The sequence below is a fragment of the Scaptodrosophila lebanonensis genome, unplaced genomic scaffold (assembly GCF_003285725.1).
Source record: "Scaptodrosophila lebanonensis strain 11010-0011.00,11010-0021.00 unplaced genomic scaffold, SlebRS2 tig00000053-arrow-pilon, whole genome shotgun sequence".
Taxonomy (NCBI): domain Eukaryota; kingdom Metazoa; phylum Arthropoda; class Insecta; order Diptera; family Drosophilidae; genus Scaptodrosophila; species Scaptodrosophila lebanonensis.
In genome coordinates, this window is record NW_022060548.1 from 8,060,719 (window position 1) to 8,081,758 (window position 21,040).

A 21,040-nucleotide genomic window follows, 5' to 3' on the forward strand; every position below is an offset into this window, starting at 1 on the left:
TTACGCACTACTCCAAATGATGCACTAGATGCAATTCTGGGAATACTCCCAATACATCTCATGGGAAAAATGAACGCCACGCTGGCGGCTCTTCGCATGAGAGAAACAAACCAGTGGTCAGAGGAATGCTTTGGTCATGCCAAAATTCTGAAGGGAAATGACAACATCCCATCAGTCACTGACCACTGCATCGCAGAAGAGTATCCACATACTCCTTTCCACACCATCATTCCCTCTAGGGAAGATTGGAACTTCGGCCCGCCAGGCCCAACCAATTCCATCAAAATATATACAGACGGTTCTAAGCTGGACAACCGCGTAGGCGGGGGTGTCTTCTGCGAAGAACTCGGAATCAGAAAAGCCTTCAGGCTACCGGATCACTGCAGTGTGTTCCAGGCGGAAGTAATAGCCATTCAAGAAGCTCTTCTTATACTGCCAAGCCCAGCCACACATACCAGAGAAATCTGCATTTACTCGGATAGCCAAGCGGCTATAAAATCCCTTAACGCCATCACGTCGAACTCGACGTCAGTACAGAACTGTCGCAAATCTCTTCACGAGATGGCAACACAGCTCTCTATATACCTCATTTGGGTCCCAGGCCATAGGGATATCGAGGGAAACTGCATAGCCGATGAGCTGGCAAGACACGGTACTACCGCCTCCCTCCTCCCAGACAAGGAGAGCGTCGGTACACCGATGGCCAGCTGTAAACTGTCAGTCCGAAACCACTTTGACTTGGTCGCCAATCAAATGTGGACCACCGACACAGACTCCTGTAAAATCACACGCCAAACATGGCCAATCCTCAACAAGAGACGATCTTCTGAACTCTGCAAACTGAGCAGAAGCCAATGCTCAGTCGTAATCAGAGCCATCACAGGGCACTGGCTGGTGGGCACCCATGCCGCCAGACTAGGGCTCCACCATAACGATTTCTGCAGAAGCTGCAGAGACGTGGAAGAGGAGGAAACGGTAACACATCTCTTCTGCGACTGCCCGGCCTTGTCAAGAACAAGACATCGATTCTTAGGAGACAGTCTCCTACCAAATCTATCGGCACTAGCAAACAAGAAGCCGATAGACATCTTCAAGTTCATCCAGGCAGCTGGATGGACGTAATACTCGCGCAGACATGCAGCCAAACACGGGTATTTTGGGAAGTGGACTTGTCCATGCGGTATCACAACGGGCCAATCTACAAGGCCTAAGTGAGTCGGGGTGCATACCCTGGCTGCCGCTCCGACCTACCGACCTACCTTTGTGTCTGTTAGTTTTACTTAATTTTCTCTATTTTGATAATAGTTTTATTTTTATTTATTTATTTATGTCAACAAACATATGACTGTCGACATAGGAGGAAAATATATAAAAATTATAAAAAGAATCTTATAAGAAATCAAATCAAATTACAATAATATCTAATTAACGCCTCCAACACAGTGGGGGAATATTATTTTCCTTTCAGCTAAATTACTTTTATTTTATTCGTATGTTCATCTCATTTTTCTTTCATTTTATTTATTTTTATACTTATTTCATTTATTATATTTTTCATAAATTCTTTATGTTTATTTAAATTTGTATTTCTTTTACTTTCAATTTTTGTATACATTTATTTTTATATAAAAGAAAACAAATCATGACCTATAATTTACAGTTGATCGATACCAAAAAAATAAAGAATAAAAATCGAACAAAATTTGAACAGAAATTGTTAATTTATTTAAATATTTACTTAAATAAATTGTGTGTTTCAAAATGATTTGATTAGGAAAGGTAAAATATAAATTTTAAGAGCAGTTTATACTTAAGAAATCCATAAAACGATTTAGAAACGTAAGTATAGAATCACTTACAAGTTGAAAAAGAATAAGTCAACTATAATGCTGAGCTCTATTTGGTAACCAACCTCAGCCTGGACACAAACCATTCAAAATGATACAGCTGTGCGCTGTGGTTTCGAACATTGTCAAACAATTAAAGGCGCTTAGTCATAGCAGCTGACCGTTGTTGTTGTTGGGAAAAGCGCCACACTTGCCGCACACACTCAAGCGTGCAATTTGTAGTTTTTCGTTTTTTGTTTTTGAACTTCTTGCGCAAATGGCAGGCGATCTGTCTGGACTGGCACTCCAACTTCAATTCCAATCCCAAATGCAACTTCGCTTCGTCGCCGCTCGCTAGTACGAGCGGTATGTTTTTCTCTTTGACCGATTTTCATGGCATGATCTGTTTTAACTGCTTTCGGTTTTTGAGCGCACTCACTTGTTGTTTTTGTCGCAATCGTCAGTCAGTCGGCGCCGAAGTTGGCGGTGCTCGCGTATTTATATGCCGCCAAACATGTTTCCAGACGTTCAGTTTTAGTTATCGTCTTTAGCGTTTCGGTTGTGTCGCGTGTCAGAGCACAGATCGCTTATACGCCGCGGTTAACCACTTTGGATATATCCCAACACAAAGGATTACAGCTTTAACTCTTTGTTTTAGGCCCCAAGCTAAAAAACCAACTGCATTCAAGGTGAGCTTAGCCGTTAAAACGCGCTGGACTTGATCCGTAAAACAATATTAAATAAAACTTCAATTAAAATCGTGCTAAAATTCCACGCCACAAGGAGCTCACATTAACTAGAAAATATATACATACATATGTATATATTATCTTGACTTTTGCTACTCACAGTAGCTCTTCGTGACATGGTTTGTTGCACTTGACAATTCATGCGATTTCAATTCAAATGCCACATTTCAATGCTGAGCATTTAAATCTTCATCTTTAATGACAATTCGTTTTGTAAGGCGCATTGTGTGGAGGACAATGCGGCATGGAATTTAAATGAGTGTCAACAATAAAGCAAATACAGCAAATGATGTGCAGAAATTAAATGCAGAATATATTTGATAATTGTGCATGTCTTTTACAAAGCAAGAATACAAAAGAATACCGTGGCTTTGAAATGCGAACAAAATTTAGTTGAAGATCCATAAATATTAAAAGAGATACATTTAATAAAAAATTCGTACACGTTGAAGAAATTGTGAATGAAAGGATTTTATGTGCTTCAAAATTGATTATATGTTGAGAATAATATTTAGTATTTGAGTAGCTGTCTTCGTTGAATTTTCAAGCGTGTCTTGCATTTTAACTTATTTATTGTACTTAATTTTGAGCTTAAAGTTTTTAAGCCTACATGAGCCTACAGCTAACACCAGTTTAACAATATATTCATTCGCAATAAAGGGATTCTTTTGCAAATCGAAAAAAGATTCTTCTATAAGATTTTCAGAAAGGCATATTAAAAATTACTTGCCTCGGAAAATGCAAATTTTTCATGAAATTCTCATTATTGGGAAGCTTAAAGTCTTGATTTAACATAGTTTTGAAGAAGATGAAATTTACATAATGCCGAATATATTTCATTGACCATTTTAGGAGAATATATGAAGGAGCTTTAAATTGTTATAAATCGAGAGGTTTTTATATCTCAAAAACTGACCCTAAGGCTTCCAAAAATGAATGGATTCTACATGACGTTGCAAGCATCACATTTAGCAGGAGCCAAATATTTTTTATACATATATCGTTAAACAATATTATTAATTTATTTTGCCTTATTTTCCAAATAAAAAGTAGCATAGATTGCCTAAAGCATCTGAATTATCAATATGTACATATATTGCAAGTGTATAGTGTAGCTTAAATATATTATTAAATTTGAAAGAAACAAATGGCACGAACGCCTTAATTATAATTTTAAAGCAGACTTATTGACTAAGTTAGTACTTGATGAATACTAGAATGAAAAGCACCAGTCTACATGCAGGTAGTGTAGTGCAAGAAATTAATTCATCTATCGTTTTAATATTGGACTCCTCGTGCACCCGTGCAGCCAATAAAATATTGTTAATGAATCGACAAAACCAACAAAACTTGTTATGGCACATGGACATTAAAAACAAAACCAAATAAATATGTTCATTTAACATGAATGACAATTATACTCTAATAAGGAGGAGAAATATTTAACCACAATATTAAACAAGTTCTGAAACCAATATTGCGAAAAGGAAAAGGCGTAACTAAAGGCGGAGAAATGCAAATTTTTGAAAAATGTGCAGCATTTGTACTTCATTTATGGGACTAAGCCGTAGCTAACTAACTAAGCCGTAGCTGATTTAATGACTTTGGACTGCATTTTATTGAAGATAGAACAAATTAAATGGCTTATCTATTTTATTCGCTAATTGAAAAATATTCATAAATCTACACAGAAACAAAAATGAACTTAAACATAACGAAGACTGACATTTTACCAGCCATGCATTAAGATTATTAGTTAATTAATTTATTTATTTATTTATTAATATTTAGTTTATTAAATGCATTTATTGGTAGTTTCCAAAGAACTCTCAAATCTAAAACTAGATAATCTATCATGTATAACTAGAATCATTGAACATGTTTTGACCCCCTAACCTACAGCCATGGTTTTATAGCCAAGCTCTTAGTTATTAAACCAGAAATAGTAAGACGATTCATTTGCATTTTTTTCGCAAAAAGAAAACAAGCAAAAATTATACAAATTTATTCAAATTGAACAAAGTGTGTTTTTAAAATTAAATTAAACTAATTCATGGTGAATATATTCATATTATGTCATATTGCGGAAACATTTTGGGCTCAATTAACCGGAGTAATTATCATGGAGAACTTATATTCTTATTTGCAAATCATTTCCTCATCTCCATTCCTAATGGCCGCTGCCCACAAACCGTCAAAACAAATTCCGCGAAATTGCAAAACATGCACATAAAATAATTGTAAGTAATAATGACTGGCACACACACATTCACATACCTAGAAATAGCTACAAGTGTGTTTACACAGACGGAGAGCAAAGAGCGAAGTGACCAAAACCCAAAAACCCAAAACCATGCAAACAGAGATAAAGCTGAAGCAAGTCTCAGAGCTAGTCCGAGTCGGGCCTGAAGATATAAGGCAATAAACCTGTTTCTTCTTCTGACTTTTTGCCACAAATACTTATTTTTCTTTTTTCGTTTTTCGTGAAGATTTTCGCAATGTTTGAAGTTGTTGCCGCAAAACTTGCAATAAACGCAATAACCATTTACAACAACAACACAGCTAACCACATGAGTGCACAGAGAGCAATTTTGAATGCGCAACTGTATGTGTGTGTGTGTGTGTGGGGTTTTGGATCTCAGTCCGAGAAACCGCCAACCGGTAGTAATTGTGGCTGCGGACTGAAGTGGCCTGTCGATTCTAGCAGGTTGCTGCCACAGCTATTGTTGTTGCAAGCAAAATTACAGTTCCATATAGCACGCAGTAGGCACAATGGTGTTATTTCTTGTTACTACTATATATTGGGAAAGCCAAAATGCAACACGCTCGGTGATTGCTGCCGACTGTTGGCCTCAATGAGCCGCACACTTTTGAACGTTGCATGGCGCGAGCTAACAAATCTATCAAGTTGCTACAACATGTGTATATAGTATATGTATATGATGGCTTAGACAATAGGCGCTGCCGCTTTGCCTTTATTTCATTTTAAAATCGTTTTTCAAAGTGGATTATTGCAAATTTTACACACTCAATCAATGAGCAAAATATGCGGATTTATTGCAGTGTGGGATATTCTTTCATGTAACAAAAGTTATTTGACAACATTTCATCAAAGCTACTATAGGGAAACATATAAAATGCATTCATAGATCTACTAAATGCAAAAGCAAAACAACGTGTATTTTAAAGGGAGTTTTTAAACTCTTTCAGCTTTTAGTGCGAAACATATTTCAGTGATTTGTAGGTTAGAAATTGAACCATTAATCAATTACTTTAATTAATAAAAAATATAATTCCAAATGATTATACCAAAAGGATAGCTTTATTTTAGTTGTTTAAGAATATTAGAGACCGTTTAAATAAGAAATCGTTTTAGGCACAAATAGAAACAAGATTTATAATTATTTTCAGTTCAAGCTTAAGGTAAATTTATAGAAAATGTTTAAGTGTTCCACAAAAATGTTACCTTTTTGTAAACTAAACTTATGCACTTTGTATTTCTAGTTTTTTGTTTGTTGCCAATTATTCCACATGTGGTTATTTTTTGCTAAATATTTATAGTCATCAACATCTTAATATTTTATTTAAATTTTTCATTTGGCTTATAAAGAATTAACATCTATTTGTGTGTGGCTCGTTTAATACAGCTCTTCATTCTAAGTCCACATAAATATTTACCCATTGGCACATATATAACCATTTATTTACATACAAGTATAAGTATACATATGAAGTATATGGCCAGCAAAGTGAAGTCAACAAAAACCAAGCATACGAGTATATATATTTGTCTGTATGTATGTTTGTGTGGACACCAAATTTGGCGCTTTAGAAAACAATAAACCATAAACAAAACGCAAAACAAAACCGTTTAAGTAACAATCATAAAATAGCACTTACCCGAAATAAAAATGAATACATACTCGTACATAATACGAGAGCCGATGTACTCTCTAACTAACTAAAATTTACGAAAGTTTTAACGATGCGCCGGCTGTACAATTTGCATAAGCGCACGATATTTGTTGTTTTTGTTTTACATTTTAGATACTTTTTGCGCTTACTTTTATGGTTGGCAGGTAGCTACTACTGTTGCTGTTGTTGTTGTTGCTATTTTGTTGGCCAAGTGCGCGTCGTGGACTTTAAAAGCGCTAAAGAGACTTAAACGCTGAATAAACGCAAAAGCCATGGTTAGTCTTTGAGGTCATTTGCGGTTGATTTAGGTTTACGTTTTACGTCTTTGGCTTACGTAACGCCGCCGAAATGTAGGTATGACTATGACTAGGGTATACTATACCTCTAAGTACGGCCGGTCATACTTGAGTACTGTTGATGTCAATTTTGTTGTTGTCGTGGCTGTTGTTTGGCATGCCAATGAAACGACGACGCAGTGGCGTGTAACAAACCCAAAGACGCACCATTTAAAATGTCAAAAATAAATTGACGTCTGTATACAAATTTAAAAAAAATGTATTTTTGCTTATTTTGATTTTACGAACCGATAAAACGTCATTAGACAATTGTGGGTTGGCTACATTAATGGGCTATTAAGCATTATACCTTGCCCCCCACTCTCTCTTCTAGCTTTGTTGTTTTCAAGGTTTGCAGGCAAGCCCCTCAACACGCCCTATTCATTCACATATTATCGTCCATCGATGAGGATTTTATACTCTTACCAAATATTTTGAACTAATTTGTAGACTACAAATACTTTTTATAAATGATGTTTACTTTTTGAAGTTATTGAGCAAATGCTGAAGCTTACAAATAGATTATCTCACTTGAACTACAAATGAGGCTCAGAATGTTTTCAAAAACAGGTTGGTTCTAGTTGGAAGAATGTTTAAGTACTTTGTGCTAATAAAAATATAAAATATGGACTTCTAAATTATTTTAATGTATTCTGCTTATGTCTTAAAATTAAAATCAAGAACATTTTTACTAAACTTGCGGTATCCCGAAAACTTACCATAATTCCGATGAAAAATTTTCAAATAAATAAAGAGTTGGTTAATTTTTAACAATTAAATCAAATTAACAAATTTATTTATCAACTTATCCCTTTCATTTCGCACTCCAGATGATGATGCTACATCCCACACCAGACCAGCGCGTCAGCATACGCGAGGAGTTGCGCGAACCTGAGGATCCTGCAGATATTGAGCGCGACATTAAGCTGATACGCGAATGGCTAGAGACGCAGCCACACTTGCCCAAGGACATGGATGATATGCGTTTGACGACCTTTTTGCGCGGCTGCAAGTTCAGTCTAGAGAAGGTGAAGAAGAAGCTGGACATGTACTATACCATGCGAAATGCTGTGCCCGAATTTTTTTCCAATCGTGATATTAATCGTGAGGAGCTGAACATAGTGCTGGATTATGTGTAAGTTGTGGAACGCAATAAGGGATCTTCAGGAGTCGATATGTAGTTTTTCCATGCATCAATAGCTTTAGGTGTTAAGCGCATACTTGTTCTGATAAGTAAACATTTGTTGTCGCGACATTTGATGTGTATACATTTAATTTAGTCCCATCTGACGTGTAGATATCTGACGTGGATAAATGGAACGCATAGAGATCAAAGGCATTAACTTTTAACGTGCAGATGTTTGAAGTATAGATATCTGACATATAGGCATCTGATGTGGAAACATTTAATATATACACAAATCAAATGTACGCATCTGACGTCTGGATGTCTAAAATCAACAAGTCTGATGCGTAAAAATCTAACGCAGATGTGTACAAATTTGACGTTTAAACATCTGCCATTTAAAAATCGTATTTGAAGAAATCTTAGGTAGTCCAATCAGCCATGTAGACATCACCCAAAAAATCGTATTGTGTAGACATTTCACGATTGTAAAATTGACATTTTAAACAATAATGTGAAGAGATCTGACATGAATGCATTAATATTCAATGATATTATTTACCATTTCTAGGCACTGTCCCACACTGCCTGGCATTACGCCCAATGGACGTCGCATTACCTTTATACGCGGCATTGACTGTGATTTTCAGCCCCATCATATACTCGACGCCATGAAGGTGGCCCTCATGATTGGAGATGTACGTCTGGCCGAGGAGAGCGTTGGCATTGCGGGTGACATTTTCATTTTGGATGCGTCGGTGGCCTCAGCCTCACATTTTGCCAAATTCTCGCCGACGGTAGTCAAAAAGTTTCTGATTGCCGTACAGGAGGCCTATCCGGTTAAGGTTAAAGAGGTGCATGTCATCAACATTTCGCCGCTGGTCGACACCATCTTCAACTTTGTGAAGCCGTTCGTCAAGGAGAAGATACGCAGTCGCATCACCTTCCACAACGATGTGGAGAGCCTCTACAAGGTGGTGCCTCGTGAGCTGCTGCCAAACGAATATGGCGGCAAGGCAGGTAACATTGTCGAGCTGAATCAATGGTGGAAGCAGAAGCTGGCCGACAACACCAAATGGTTCAAGGAGCAGGAGGACAAGAAGGCCAACGAATCATTGCGTCCGGGCGCACCAAAGACCAGTGATGATCTCTTCGGCATGGAGGGCACCTTCAGGCAGCTAAACATCGATTAGGCTGCCAGCGGCATACGCAGAGATTATCCATCCATTTTTTCCCCATATGCGTTTTTTATCCATTTTGCATAAACTTACTTATATATATTGTATTATAATACCTTCCTTTTTCCAATTCCACATTCATTCGCGCATTGCAAATATTCGTTAGCTTTTTACGCTTCATTTCTGCTCTGTCTCATACGTAAATACCAGAAGAAATTACAATAAAAGTTGTTGAATATTAAGGAATGAATAAATAAAAATCACTTGTTGTTATCCATATAAGTATCCACATTTCCAAGCATCGTCACATCGTCCTCACTGGCTGGCCATTTTTCAACGACTGCCATTAAAGCGATGGCAATGGTCGCTTCTTGATGTTCATGTGGTGCTCTCAGTGTGTCTGTGTGTGTGTGTGTGTGTTAGATATGTGCGTGTGTGTGTGCGTGATAGTTATATCACAAATTGCTTAAAAAGCTGACGTTCAAAGATATTTAAATATAAAGAAAATTTAATAAATAAAAACATATCATCTATGTAAACGATTTTCGATAACAGCTTATATTGGAAAAAATAATAATAGAATTGAATAACAGATATATCTACTTTGAAAATTGGGGAAACTATATTAACTAGAATTATGCAAAGCTCGATAAAGCACCCAATCCACAAGAGTTCTACCATTTACAACAATAAGAAATACGTTGCATAAATAAATAAAAATATACCTATATTTGATACCCAAAAATTGACTAGAATTCCCAATGTTGAAGAGAAAATAGTGAGATCTCAAAACAAACACTTTAAAATTTCATCAATGAAAAAAATATTGGTTTTTGGTTATTAAATCTGCGCGATACCATCAGCTTTTCTTGTCACGCATGCATCTCTAGTTTGTGTGTCCGTTGCTTAGCTTCGTTGATGTTGATTGCTTTTTCACATTTCCACACATATTTTTTTTATTTTCGAATTGTGTTGGTCCTTGGTCGATGGTCATTGCTGCTGCAGCATCCACACTGTCTCCATTTTGTGCAACATGCACGTCCGCCATTGTCCTGAATGGCCATGGGGAGGCCAGGAAGCGGAAACTTGTCGCATTTTAACTCACTGCTCGGGCTACGAGCTGTGGGAGCTCACCTACATACAAGCAAACACATGTACTGGCTCACTGTACAGATAGTTGTAAGTCTCATATGTTTCAAATGGACTGCGCTGACATATGGGCCCATTGTTGGGTTCGCCTTTTTGGCGTATGTAGCCAGACTGAAGTGCTGCCAACATAGCGCCTCTGCATATGCTCAGTTGACTTCGAATGCTGAATGGTTTACTCAAAATTAATAGCTTCCTCAGTCTAAGTATCCATCATGATGTGAATGGGTCTGTATTGTGGCTGGCAAAACGTTCAAGCACACTACTCTTACGCTTTAGAATCAATTTCAAAATAATGTCTGCTCGCATTTGAAAAAAAAAAACGTAAAGCAAACAACACCTACATTAATTTGCTAAAATCGTTGTTCATTATTTTTTTGCTCAGTGTAGAAGCTGTCATCTATTCGTTATGCTTAATTTACTGCACCGATATGCATAGTTTTTCAAATGCGATCAGCAAAACATTCCATACAGGTACGTTGCTTTGATCATGAGAGAAGTTTTAGCGCAACTTATAACAATTTATTTAGTTTTCGCCTCAGCGGAGTATTTAAGGACATCGGCAAAAGGTGCGTATCGAAATTATATTTACGCTAATTATATTATATAGATAATATTCTCATGATCGGCAGAAACAAAATATGTTGCCTATCTGGAAAGCAAAAGCAATGTTAAATGGCCCTTCATGGTCTCCTTACAGACACCTGGCAAGAAGCAAGAGAAACACTTCTGCAGTGGCGCGATCATTAGTGAGCAATTCGTCCTTGTCGCAGCCCATTGCCTTACCAAACCAGTTGAAAAGAACTTGAGATTGTTGAGCATTGTTGCTGGCACCAATCAGATATACAACAATACGTATACGCAACGTTTTCAAGTCAAAAACTTCAAACGGCACAAGCGTTTTGGACAGCAATGTAGCGATGATATTGCTATTCTGCATGTAGAGCCCAAGTTCCCCAAAGACAAAGCCCGCTTCACCACGATTAACTACAAAAGTAACCGCAGAACGTTGGCAGGCATGGGGGCTCTACTGCTTGATTGGGAACAAGACACAATTGGCGTGCCAACGCATATTGCTGCAACAAGCTTCCAAATGGTAGAAAACAATGACTGCGGATATGATAATAAATTCAGCAATGCCAAACAATTTTGCGCTTTACGCACAGATGGACTTCGAAGTATTTGTAAATATGTAAATACGGGTAACAAACTAGAAAGAAATTGAACTTAAAAGACTATTTTCTTTTTACAGAGCGACAGTGGTGGCATACTTATAGATGCAGACTCTAAAACACTGTTAGGTTTTATATCGTATTGTGATAAGAATACTTGTGAGATGGAGAAACCGACTGCTTTCACACGCATTAGCTTCTATGGAAACTGGATTAAAGACCAAATGGAATCCATGCTGAATGTGCAGTCGAAAAATAATAAAAAATTTCCAATTGGGAAATAGACAATGCATGACATTTCTTATAAATACTTATTATATATGCCTTAAGGTCAACAGATTGTTCTAATTTTTACTTCATCTACAAATATTTTGAGATAGAAAAAAAAGAAACATTCGTAAATATTGAAAAATTATTATCTTACTGCTGCTGCCAACCATTGATAAATTGTATAAAAAATGTGCTGCTCATAATTTATTAATATCTGAAAAGTTTTACCAATCGAGTGCGAAGCTTCTTGCGCTTCAGCCATATAATTTAAAACTTTTGGTAAGTACTTAATATATGCATTCATAAATCACTTCCACACCTATAAATGTGTGTTAAATATAAAAGGACGTCAGCTTACCAACTTTTTCATTTTCACAAAACCATGAGCTCTGACAGTGTAAATGCGGATTGGCAGCGTCGGGATCTCTTCAAATTCATTCGCTATACGATGTATGTGGGTGGAATGTATCCACTGCACTACACTCGAGCCAACAAGCCGGGAATAATTACCCAACTACTGGCCATCATTGACTGGTTTTATGAGAAGTTCTCCTATTTTGTGTCCATACATCTGCTGGTGTTATATATCTGCACAACGGCCATGACCTACAGTAGTGGGAACGCAGATCTAGAGGGTTTCGTTAGCTGTTTCATGCAAACTCTAATCTTTACGTGGACCATCGCCATGCAGATTTACTTTCGTCGCGTCAGACCGAAGCTGTTGAATGAAATTATCGAATATATCAACAGCAAATATCAGACACGATCCGCTATTGGCTTTAGCTATGTAACAATGGAGGGGGCTAACAAATATTCAAATATTTGGATGAAAACATTTTGCTATTGCTGCTATATAGGCACCATATTTTGGTTGGTACTGCCCATAGCATATGGAGATAAGAGTCTGCCTCTGTCTTGCTGGTATCCTTTTGATTATAAGGTGAGTACAGACCCTTTGTATAAACGAGATTTTAAGATTAAAATCAAAGTGCAGAATATGGTATATATTCTATCCCCTTGATATTATTGAAAAACTTTAGAACTAACTTTATAACCTCTTCCCCCCATTTTCAGCAACCAGTTGTTTATGAAATTGTTTTTTTCCTGCAATCGATGGGTCAAATCACTGTTGCAGCTGCCTTCGCTTCCTCCAGTGGTTTCTATATGGTGCTTTCTATTTTAATATTGGGACAATATGACGTTCTCTTCTGCACTCTGAAGAATGTGATAGCCACCACCTATGTGGAAATGGGTGCTAGCATGGGTGAACTGAGGTAATCCTTTGCTGTATTCCTTCAACACCCATTTCTTAATATTCAAAAATTAACTAGCAATCTACAGGCTGCTCAGTCGGTTACCAATGCTGAACTCGGCCAGTATTCATATTGCGTGGAAGAACAGACACCTCTGGATCAGTTGTTAGCAATGCGTCATAGTAGATCCTGCGATTTTCCCACTGCCTTCAAACGCTGCTTTAAACGTTGTCTGAAGCAGCATCGTTATATTTTGGTAGCGCTGGAGAAAATGGAACTTTTCTTCAATCAGATTTGGTTCTTCAAAATTTTCGAGAGAACACTACTCATGTGCCTCGTTGGTTTTGTTTGTGTTAAGAGTAACACTACCAATTCCGTGATGCGTACGGCCTCCTTGGGTCAGTATCTGTTGCTGATATTCTACGAGCTCTTCATCATCTGCTACTTTGCGGAGCTGCTCTATCAGAATAGCCAGCGTTGTGGCGATGCCTTGTGGCGCAGTCCTTGGCATTTACATTTATTGGATATACGTAGCGACTATAATTTCTTTATGTTGAATTCAAAGCGACAATTTCAGTTGAGTGCTGGCAAGATGTATTACATAAATGTGGATCGTTTTAGAAGGGTTAGTGGGCGCTATGAGTAATATTCAGATATGCAAATAGTCTGCACACAAGTGAAGAAGTTTATTATTATAACAAAGATTGGTATGATGGACGTTATTGTGCAAATTATTTGCTTTTCTGACCATAGCTTAAGCAAACAATCTCGTTTCTTTTCAGACTATTACAATGGCATTCTCGTTTCTGACGTTGCTACAAAAAATGGATGCGCGCAATTAGAGGAGCTCAGATGATATCTCCCGTTTTGCAGACCTATGATCCTACACTAAAAACTTCGTTACATTCTAATAACATCGAATTATGTACTTTATCTAGTCCAAATTAATGATTTTAAACGGATCAAAATTACCATCTTATGTTGATTTATTTCGTTTTCTTTCAACAAACTGTGAGCATGGAAAAAAGCATATAAACAATGTTTATGCAGTAAAAAGACTAAAAAAACCACCTATTAAAGATATGGAGATATATAATAATGATTTTGCGCTTGTTTGGATAAATTGTTAAGCTAATTAATACTAGTACAATTTATTTGATCTTCCCTATAGCAGTGGGGATATCTTTATTAGCCGGTTCGCCCAACAGATTCTCCCAAAAAAAGCTGAAAAAAGGAAAAAGATAAAAACCAGAGTTTTTTAAATTCCATATTTAAAGTTAAAAAAACATATTGAAGTTGCAAATACGAACTAATTATTATTATTAATATATTAAATATTTATCATGCAGTCTAATATTTTGCCCTTGCAGGATCTCACTGAAGCCGCTCTTCTTTAAAAGCGATTCAATGTGTCTGCATATTTATTATATGCTATTCCATATAAAGCGATTAAGTGATTGCGATTAAGTATTAATATCAATTGCTTAAATATGTCACTTTAGCCAAACTATCAACTCCCATTCGCCCAATTAAGACAACTTACTCGTCACGATACAAAACAAAAAAGTAACGCCTCCCAGTTAGTCTGCCATATAAAGCAGTGACACGGCCGACTGTCTCACAATTTGAAATCATGGAGAGGCAGAGCGATACAGATTTGAATGAACGTCGGGATCTCTTCTCCTTTATACGCCATACTATGAAGGTCGCGGCCATGTATCCTTTGGGCTTTGATCGGAGCAGCGAAGCCGGACTTTTAGCGATCCTTTTCCGCATTATCGACTATATGTACGAAGTGTTTTGCTACTTTGTATCGGTACATTTAGCTTTTTTATATGTCTGTACCGTTGTCATTTATTTCGGACACGGCGATCTGGAATTTTTGGTCAATTGTCTGATACAAACCATAATCTATTTTTGGACCATAGCTATGAAGGTCTACTTTCGGCGCATCAGACCAAGACTCTTAAACGAGACATTGGACTTCATTAACAATAACTATCAGACACGCTCAGAAATTGGCTTTACTTATGTAACCATGGCTGGCGCCTTCAGGCAATCGAACCTGTGGATTAAAAGTTATGTATATTTATGCTATTTGGGCACAGTATTTTGGCTTCTACTGCCCATTGTATACAGAGATCATAGTTTGCCCTTGGCCTGCTGGTATCCATTTGATTTTCGGGTAAGTGAAAACTATGCGTAACATTTTCTATTTTCAAATTATTTATTTGGTCTGAAAATAGGTTGCTTTTTAATGAGAATATTGGTAATTTTTTCTCAATAAGTAATTCTTATCCTGCCTCATCTGAGGCTCAAATTATCCCTAAATTGTTTTATTTTTCAGCAACCCATTGTCTATGAAGTTGTTTACTTTCTGCAATCCGTGGGCCAAATACAGGTAGCCGCTGCCTTTGCCTCATCTAGTGGGTTCCATATGGTGCTGGCTATACAGATATCCGGACAATATGACATACTCTACTGTAGTTTAAAGAATGTTCTTGCCACCACCTATGCAGAAATGGGGGCTACCATGGCACAGTTGAGGTAAGTATATAAGGGAGTATAAATACTTGGATTCGAGTTACATTTCTTCACTTCAACAGCACCCTGGAAGAAGCACAGTCTGTTACAAATACCGAGAGCAATCAATATGCCTACGCTGTGGAGCAACATATGCCTCTAGAAGAATTGGTTCGCCTGGGAACCAATCGATTTCATAATTTCCGCACTGCTTTCAAGTACAGCTTCAAGAGGTGTTTACAACAACATCGCTATATAATTGCGACACTGCAGAAAATGGAACTGTTTTATAGCCCGATTTGGTTCTTCAAAATCTTCGAAGTGACATTACTCATGTGCCTCGTGGCTTTTGTTTCGGTTAAGAGCACCACAGCTAATTCTCTAATGAGGATGGTTTCCTTGGGGCAATACCTATTCCTGGTTCTTTACGAGCTCTTCATTATCTGCTACTTTGCGGAGCTTCTCTACCAGAATAGCCAACGCTGTGGCGATGCCTTGTGGCGCAGTCCTTGGCATTTACATTTGCTAGATGTGCGAAGTGATTATCTCTTTTTCCTGCTTAATGCCAGACAACATTTTCAATTGACCGCCGGCAAGATGTATTTCCTGAATGTCGAACGCTTTAGAGGTGTAAGTAAGCTAGTCGGTTCTGATTTGTTAGAATATATAAAATATATTTTTTTTCATCTCAGACCATCACTATGGCCTTCTCATTTCTAACAGTGCTGCAGAAATTGGATGCGAGGAGCCCCTAACTAAATGAATATCAATTAGTTGTTAAAAAAATTTGATACACAAAAATAAACAAATACTTATATTTTAATAAAGGCAATTTAAATTCTTTTTCCCATATAATCAGCAGCTAAATTCGTTTCAGAATTCTTGACCATATTTTGCAGCATTACATCGGTAAGTTTTGGCAGCAATACTCGTAAAGTTGGCAGCAACTTACTAAAAAGCTGGCCTAGATTTAAAATGTGAATCTCAAATAATCAACTTCCCTAATCCCTATATGAATTCCTAATTTAAATAAATATAATAATATAATATAGCTTAAATTCCATTTTGCTCCCCTGTTAAAAAATATATTAGTATAGATAATAGAAAAGTTTTTTAAACCTAAATTATTACAATTCCAACAAAATATCAACATATCTAAATGTTATTATCTTTATTCCAATCGCTTCATTTTGTAATCGGAACCTTCGATAAAGCTCATTAAAAACCATGCTTTAGACATACTTTTAAATATCTGTCAGATAAGCGGGATCAAATATTTTCAAAAATCTATGCTTTTAGAATTATTTGAAGATAGTTTGGTTAATTATTGTAATGTTGATTTGTACTACAAATATATGTTAGGATTGGTTTTATTTGTGTAAACTTAATTTTTAAATAAAGTCTTTTAATTTTGCAAACTTGCTTTACAAAATTTAAGACTTTAGTCCGTAAAAATTTAGCAGAACGCTTTAATATTAGCCACACGATGGACATGGAAGACCTCTCTATTAATAGTCATGCTTATTTTTAATTTCCCCTACCCTATTTAAAAATTTAGTAACCGCTTTGAATAAAAAACAATGACTGTTGCATATTTTATTTTTTCCTAAAGTTCTTTTCTTCAATTTCTTTTTCTTTGAACAATTGATATATGTAATAAAAAAGTAATTTGTATTAAAATTTACATTTTTAAAATATACACAGGTATTTTTTCATGCACATTAACACATTCGAACAATTAATTATGTAGGCCAAGAGAGACAACTTTTGTGTTCAATATGTAATTTTACTGAGCGAGCACGCAACTTATTGAACATTTTAAAGTAATTGTTGCGACTAAAATGCGATTCTTAGTCATACAAGTATAAAATAAAAAGCGAATAAAAAATGTAATTTGCGTTGTCGAATAGCTTTTCTTGTTCTGTTCTCTCACTTTAATCTCACATTATGATGAATTAAAGTAATTGTGTTCTTCTATGTTGTTTTTGTGTTTTTAATACCATAAGCAAAAATCATATACATTTATAAGGTACTTGGGTTTATTCTATGCCTTATCAGCATCCTCATCGGTTATTTCCACAAAACTATTCCCAATAATTGAACAGTTGTTTAACTATTTTGAGCAAATGAGATGTGTGTAACAATTTCCTTTTTTTCTAATTTTTTTTACATCATTCTCAGTTTGCATTGTGCTTAGCATTTCTTGTTTGTATATATTAATTAATCTTTTTTTTCAACAGTATCAAAAGTACTTTGTTACTAAATATTTATTTTTGTTGCTATTATTTTAACACTTAGAGCAAATTTATGCGTTTCGTTTGCTTCTTCACTACGCTTGTTACATACAAAATAAATTAGGCTTGTTTTGTTTGATTTCTTCTTGTTTCTTCATTCCTATATCTGTCGCTTAGACTTATAATTAGTTAATAATTAATTTGTTTTTTATCAAAATGTACATTGTATATATATATAATTTTCCACTTGCTTTATTTCATACGCAGTACTCAAATTTTTTATAGATTTTTTTTCTTTCAATACAGCTGCTTGTATTTGTTTTTGTTTGTGTGTGTGTGTTCGTATCCATACAATTATTATCAAAAAAATATATATGTATATGTATTAATAATGTTGTTTTCTCCTCCCTTTAATTTTACTGCCTACAGCATTCATTGTATGATACAAAAGCATAACAAAGATAACAACAACAACGAAACCACTAGCGTTGTGCAAATTGTGACAACAACAATTTTAAATTGTTGCTTTTGATAAATGCAGTACGTATTTTGTTGTTGCCTATGCTGCTTAATATTACATTTACAGTTGCATCTTGCAATTAATTCCTTTGTGCTACACACTGAGTATGTTTGACGGCGCTGTGGCTCATTGTTGTTGTTGCTACGATTATTAATGCTGCTGTCGTTCAGCGACTGAGTTATGGCTTCTTGCTGTTGTTGTTGCTGATTTTTATTGTAACTTTTCCGGCACGACTTCTTGTTTTTAGCTGTTTTGCAGTAACTGACTAGTTTGTGTTTAGTGCGCCGCTAGCTTGAGAGCGCCATTTGTATCGTACTCGTGCTATTGTCGTGATTATAATGTTCGATATTAACAATCACTTGCACCACATAGCCCGGCTGTATGCTGCACTCATCGATTGGCACTTTGTCGCCCAACAGCTTGCCGCTGTAGAACCATCGCTGGCAGCAAGCATCGACGCCTTCAATGGCCTGCAAGACATTTGTTTGAAACAACTGAAGAAATCTACATCTCATGCCTTACTCACCTGCAACTTCTTTTTGCATTGGCCCACCGTATCTTTTGAGTATACTGGCAGTTTTACGTCAGTCATTGTCGATGATATACGCAACTTTAAGCATATTTCAGTGCCGCCATCAACAGGCTCTGAGTATTCCGCCGGCGAGTCGCGGCCATTCTCCTCCTTCACAATATTGATGGGATATGAGAGGCAATAGATGGGAACTTTGTACTGTGTGCCCAGCTCATCGTAGCATTCTGTGAGGTAGCTGCAAGCATAAAAAAACAATTAATCTAGAATTAAATAATTATCTTATCTTAAAGCTATAATTGATGGCAGCATATATCAAATCATAGCGCTAAATATAGTTTGAAATAAGCTGCACATTGGGACACACGATTGTTACATTTATTAAGCATTCAGTCTTCAAAAACAGGATATAAAAACATAACCCAATGGCGCGTGTAAACATTACAAAAATGAAAAGGTAAGCATAAAATTTTGCAATTAAAATGTTTCTCCTTATCTTTTTGTTTAAAAATATGACTTAAGTCGTTATCTTATCATTATTAAGCCACATTTAGTGCTAATGCTTAATAAACATTCAAATGCCAATGCTCTATCAGCTAATGGCTGATAAAAAAAGTGAAATTCGAGTCGCGCTCAGTGAAAACACAACACCAAGTGCCAAAAATATACTATATACTATACACTCACATATACATGCACACATTTCTAAAACTAATAATGCATAAGGTCATAAAACGCGCAATGCGTTGCATTTAAATGAATTTCACAAATACACACCATATATGTATGTACGAACATACAAATATGAATGTATATATGTATGTATGTATATATAGAAAAATACTTGTATATTTGATGCCCGCATGAAGTGCAAACCAAATGTCAGGCAGTCACTCAGTTAGCGAGTCGAAAATCGATTTCTAATAAAAGCAAACGATCGGGCAGGCGATAAACCCCCTCTGTGTCGGACCTTTCGTGTGTAGGTAAGACAAACAAATCGTTGCAAACTGATGAACGGACGAACGGACGGAGCGAAGCGTCGTTTATACCTTGATGGAGTTACGGCTGACAAATCAGTGTATAGCCATGTGTGTATTATTGATTTTCTGTGCGCCTGGTCGTTAGCAGCGCGCTAACAAATATAATTAGTACCTTGTGCGACCAACACTCATTACAATAGCCCCTCCCCAAATGTGATGATTGATACAAGCATTTCAAAATGGTGGGGCGAGGTTTGCGACTGTAGCTGGCTTACCCATTTGGCACAGAAACATTAGCGCCGTCGAGTATGGCTTGCGCCATGCTCCAATCTAAAGCTTCCGCTGCATTCGTGGCCGCACGCAATGCATCCCAAATCTCTTTGCGTCCATCAAATGCCGGGGCCGTGTCCCAAAACTCATCTCGTTTAGAGCGCAGCTGGCCCTCGGTGAGTGGTACATCGGAACGCCAGCGTATGGTCTCATGGCAAAGTGGACGATTCTTGCGAGCAGCGCCGCCCAAAGCGATACCTTAAAGAGCAACAAAGAGAATTAAAAACAGAATTTCAGGTAATTGGCAATTACCACCGCACTCACCTGCGCTGGGCTGGCGTGACACGCTCGCCGATGATACGCTCATCGTCTCATTATCGGGATTCATGCGACAGACACAGGCACCCATTTTGCTGGCCAAGATTAAGAATTTGTGCTGATTCGGAATCTTTCGCACACGCACACACAGCACGACGTACGCACAATCGCTCAACTTAACCGTTATTGTTTTTGTTGAATATTGTCTTTTTGCGCTATGTATGTATTATGTTATTTTCTTGTTACTTTTGTGCACAATTACGCTCTACTTCTGCCTTATTGTTGTTGCCGTTTTTATTTATGCGACTACTTTATTTTAAGTATATTACAGTATTACGGCGCCGACAGCAGCAACAAGAACAACAATGTCAAAACCGGACACGGCAGCAGCAGCGCGCAATGCATTCAACCTGACTGAAAATACATACATATGTATGTATGTACATATATTTATTTTCAGGCACTTACATTATTATTTGTACGTTGGCGATTTTATTGTACGATATGTTGTTGATCTCGCGTCTTTGAAAAGGCACACGTTGCCGTGCGTACGCGCGCGTGTACAAATTTATATTTTTTTATTTAAATTTTTGCCTTTATCTATTTATTGCCAAACATTTTACACTCACAAAAAGGCAACGGAGTCGAGTCGGGCTAGGGATGTGACTAGGGATGGGAATTCAAGCTGCACATCTG

At 36.8% G+C, this 21,040-nt stretch overlaps 5 protein-coding genes across 6 annotated transcripts; 4 read left to right on the forward strand and 1 right to left on the reverse strand.

Moving 5' to 3' along the window:
- The first annotated feature begins 2,388 nt into the window (after positions 1-2,388).
- LOC115623494 (alpha-tocopherol transfer protein-like) lies at positions 2,389-9,333 on the forward strand. The gene is made up of 3 exons (XM_030517870.1): positions 2,389-2,515; positions 7,656-7,960; positions 8,523-9,333. Exons 2-3 carry the CDS (start codon positions 7,656-7,658, stop codon positions 9,142-9,144), a joined length of 927 nt encoding a protein of 308 aa, XP_030373730.1. The 5' UTR covers positions 2,389-2,515; the 3' UTR covers positions 9,145-9,333.
- Positions 9,334-10,921: 1,588 nt separating this feature from the next.
- LOC115624268 (granzyme M-like) lies at positions 10,922-11,781 on the forward strand. The gene is made up of 2 exons (XM_030518894.1): positions 10,922-11,467; positions 11,528-11,781. Exons 1-2 carry the CDS (start codon positions 10,961-10,963, stop codon positions 11,729-11,731), a joined length of 711 nt encoding a protein of 236 aa, XP_030374754.1. The 5' UTR covers positions 10,922-10,960; the 3' UTR covers positions 11,732-11,781.
- Positions 11,782-12,099: 318 nt separating this feature from the next.
- LOC115623918 (odorant receptor 83a) lies at positions 12,100-13,812 on the forward strand. Its single transcript, XM_030518474.1, has 4 exons — positions 12,100-12,657; positions 12,792-12,991; positions 13,049-13,595; positions 13,753-13,812. Exons 1-4 carry the CDS (start codon positions 12,100-12,102, stop codon positions 13,810-13,812), a joined length of 1,365 nt encoding a protein of 454 aa, XP_030374334.1.
- A 791-nt stretch (positions 13,813-14,603) lies between these two features.
- On the forward strand, positions 14,604-16,248 carry LOC115623920 (odorant receptor 83a-like). Its single transcript, XM_030518477.1, has 4 exons — positions 14,604-15,155; positions 15,318-15,517; positions 15,577-16,123; positions 16,186-16,248. The coding sequence occupies exons 1-4, from the start codon at positions 14,604-14,606 to the stop codon at positions 16,246-16,248; spliced, it is 1,362 nt and encodes a 453-aa protein (XP_030374337.1).
- A 970-nt stretch (positions 16,249-17,218) lies between these two features.
- On the reverse strand, positions 17,219-20,991 carry LOC115623572 (ubiquitin domain-containing protein 1). Of its 2 annotated transcripts, XM_030517968.1 has the most exons (5): positions 20,813-20,991; positions 20,351-20,559; positions 20,032-20,284; positions 18,774-19,014; positions 17,220-18,717 (listed from the first exon to the last, which is right to left on the reverse strand). In XM_030517968.1, the coding sequence occupies exons 2-5, from the start codon at positions 20,433-20,435 to the stop codon at positions 18,535-18,537; spliced, it is 762 nt and encodes a 253-aa protein (XP_030373828.1). In that variant the 5' UTR covers positions 20,436-20,559; positions 20,813-20,991; the 3' UTR covers positions 17,220-18,534. The 2 variants fall into 2 exon arrangements, with proteins under 2 accessions (XP_030373829.1, XP_030373828.1); XM_030517969.1 differs by lacking the exon at positions 20,813-20,991 and having other exon boundaries at positions 17,219-18,717; positions 20,351-20,796.
- Positions 20,992-21,040: the final 49 nt, after the last annotated feature.

Bases quoted from the DNA above. Each gene is read 5' to 3' on its own strand.
- LOC115623494 (XM_030517870.1), top strand. From the start codon at position 7,656: ATGATGATGCTACATCCCACACCAGACCAGCGCGTCAGCATACGCGAG. The intron at 7,961-8,522 runs GTAAGTTGTGGA...TACCATTTCTAG, and splicing joins AACATAGTGCTGGATTATGT to GCACTGTCCCACACTGCCTG.
- LOC115624268 (XM_030518894.1), top strand. From the start codon at position 10,961: ATGGTCTCCTTACAGACACCTGGCAAGAAGCAAGAGAAACACTTCTGC. The intron at 11,468-11,527 runs GTAAATACGGGT...TTCTTTTTACAG, and splicing joins TTCGAAGTATTTGTAAATAT to AGCGACAGTGGTGGCATACT.
- LOC115623918 (XM_030518474.1), top strand. From the start codon at position 12,100: ATGAGCTCTGACAGTGTAAATGCGGATTGGCAGCGTCGGGATCTCTTC. The intron at 12,658-12,791 runs GTGAGTACAGAC...CCCCATTTTCAG, and splicing joins GGTATCCTTTTGATTATAAG to CAACCAGTTGTTTATGAAAT. The intron at 13,596-13,752 runs GTTAGTGGGCGC...GTTTCTTTTCAG, and splicing joins ATGTGGATCGTTTTAGAAGG to ACTATTACAATGGCATTCTC.
- LOC115623920 (XM_030518477.1), top strand. From the start codon at position 14,604: ATGGAGAGGCAGAGCGATACAGATTTGAATGAACGTCGGGATCTCTTC. The intron at 15,156-15,317 runs GTAAGTGAAAAC...TTTATTTTTCAG, and splicing joins GGTATCCATTTGATTTTCGG to CAACCCATTGTCTATGAAGT. The intron at 16,124-16,185 runs GTAAGTAAGCTA...TTTTCATCTCAG, and splicing joins ATGTCGAACGCTTTAGAGGT to ACCATCACTATGGCCTTCTC.
- LOC115623572 (XM_030517969.1), bottom strand. From the start codon at position 20,435: ATGGGTGCCTGTGTCTGTCGCATGAATCCCGATAATGAGACGATGAGC. The intron at 20,285-20,350 runs GTGAGTGCGGTG...TTGCTCTTTAAG, and splicing joins GTCACGCCAGCCCAGCGCAG to GTATCGCTTTGGGCGGCGCT. The intron at 19,015-20,031 runs GTAAGCCAGCTA...TTATGCTTGCAG, and splicing joins AATGTTTCTGTGCCAAATGG to CTACCTCACAGAATGCTACG.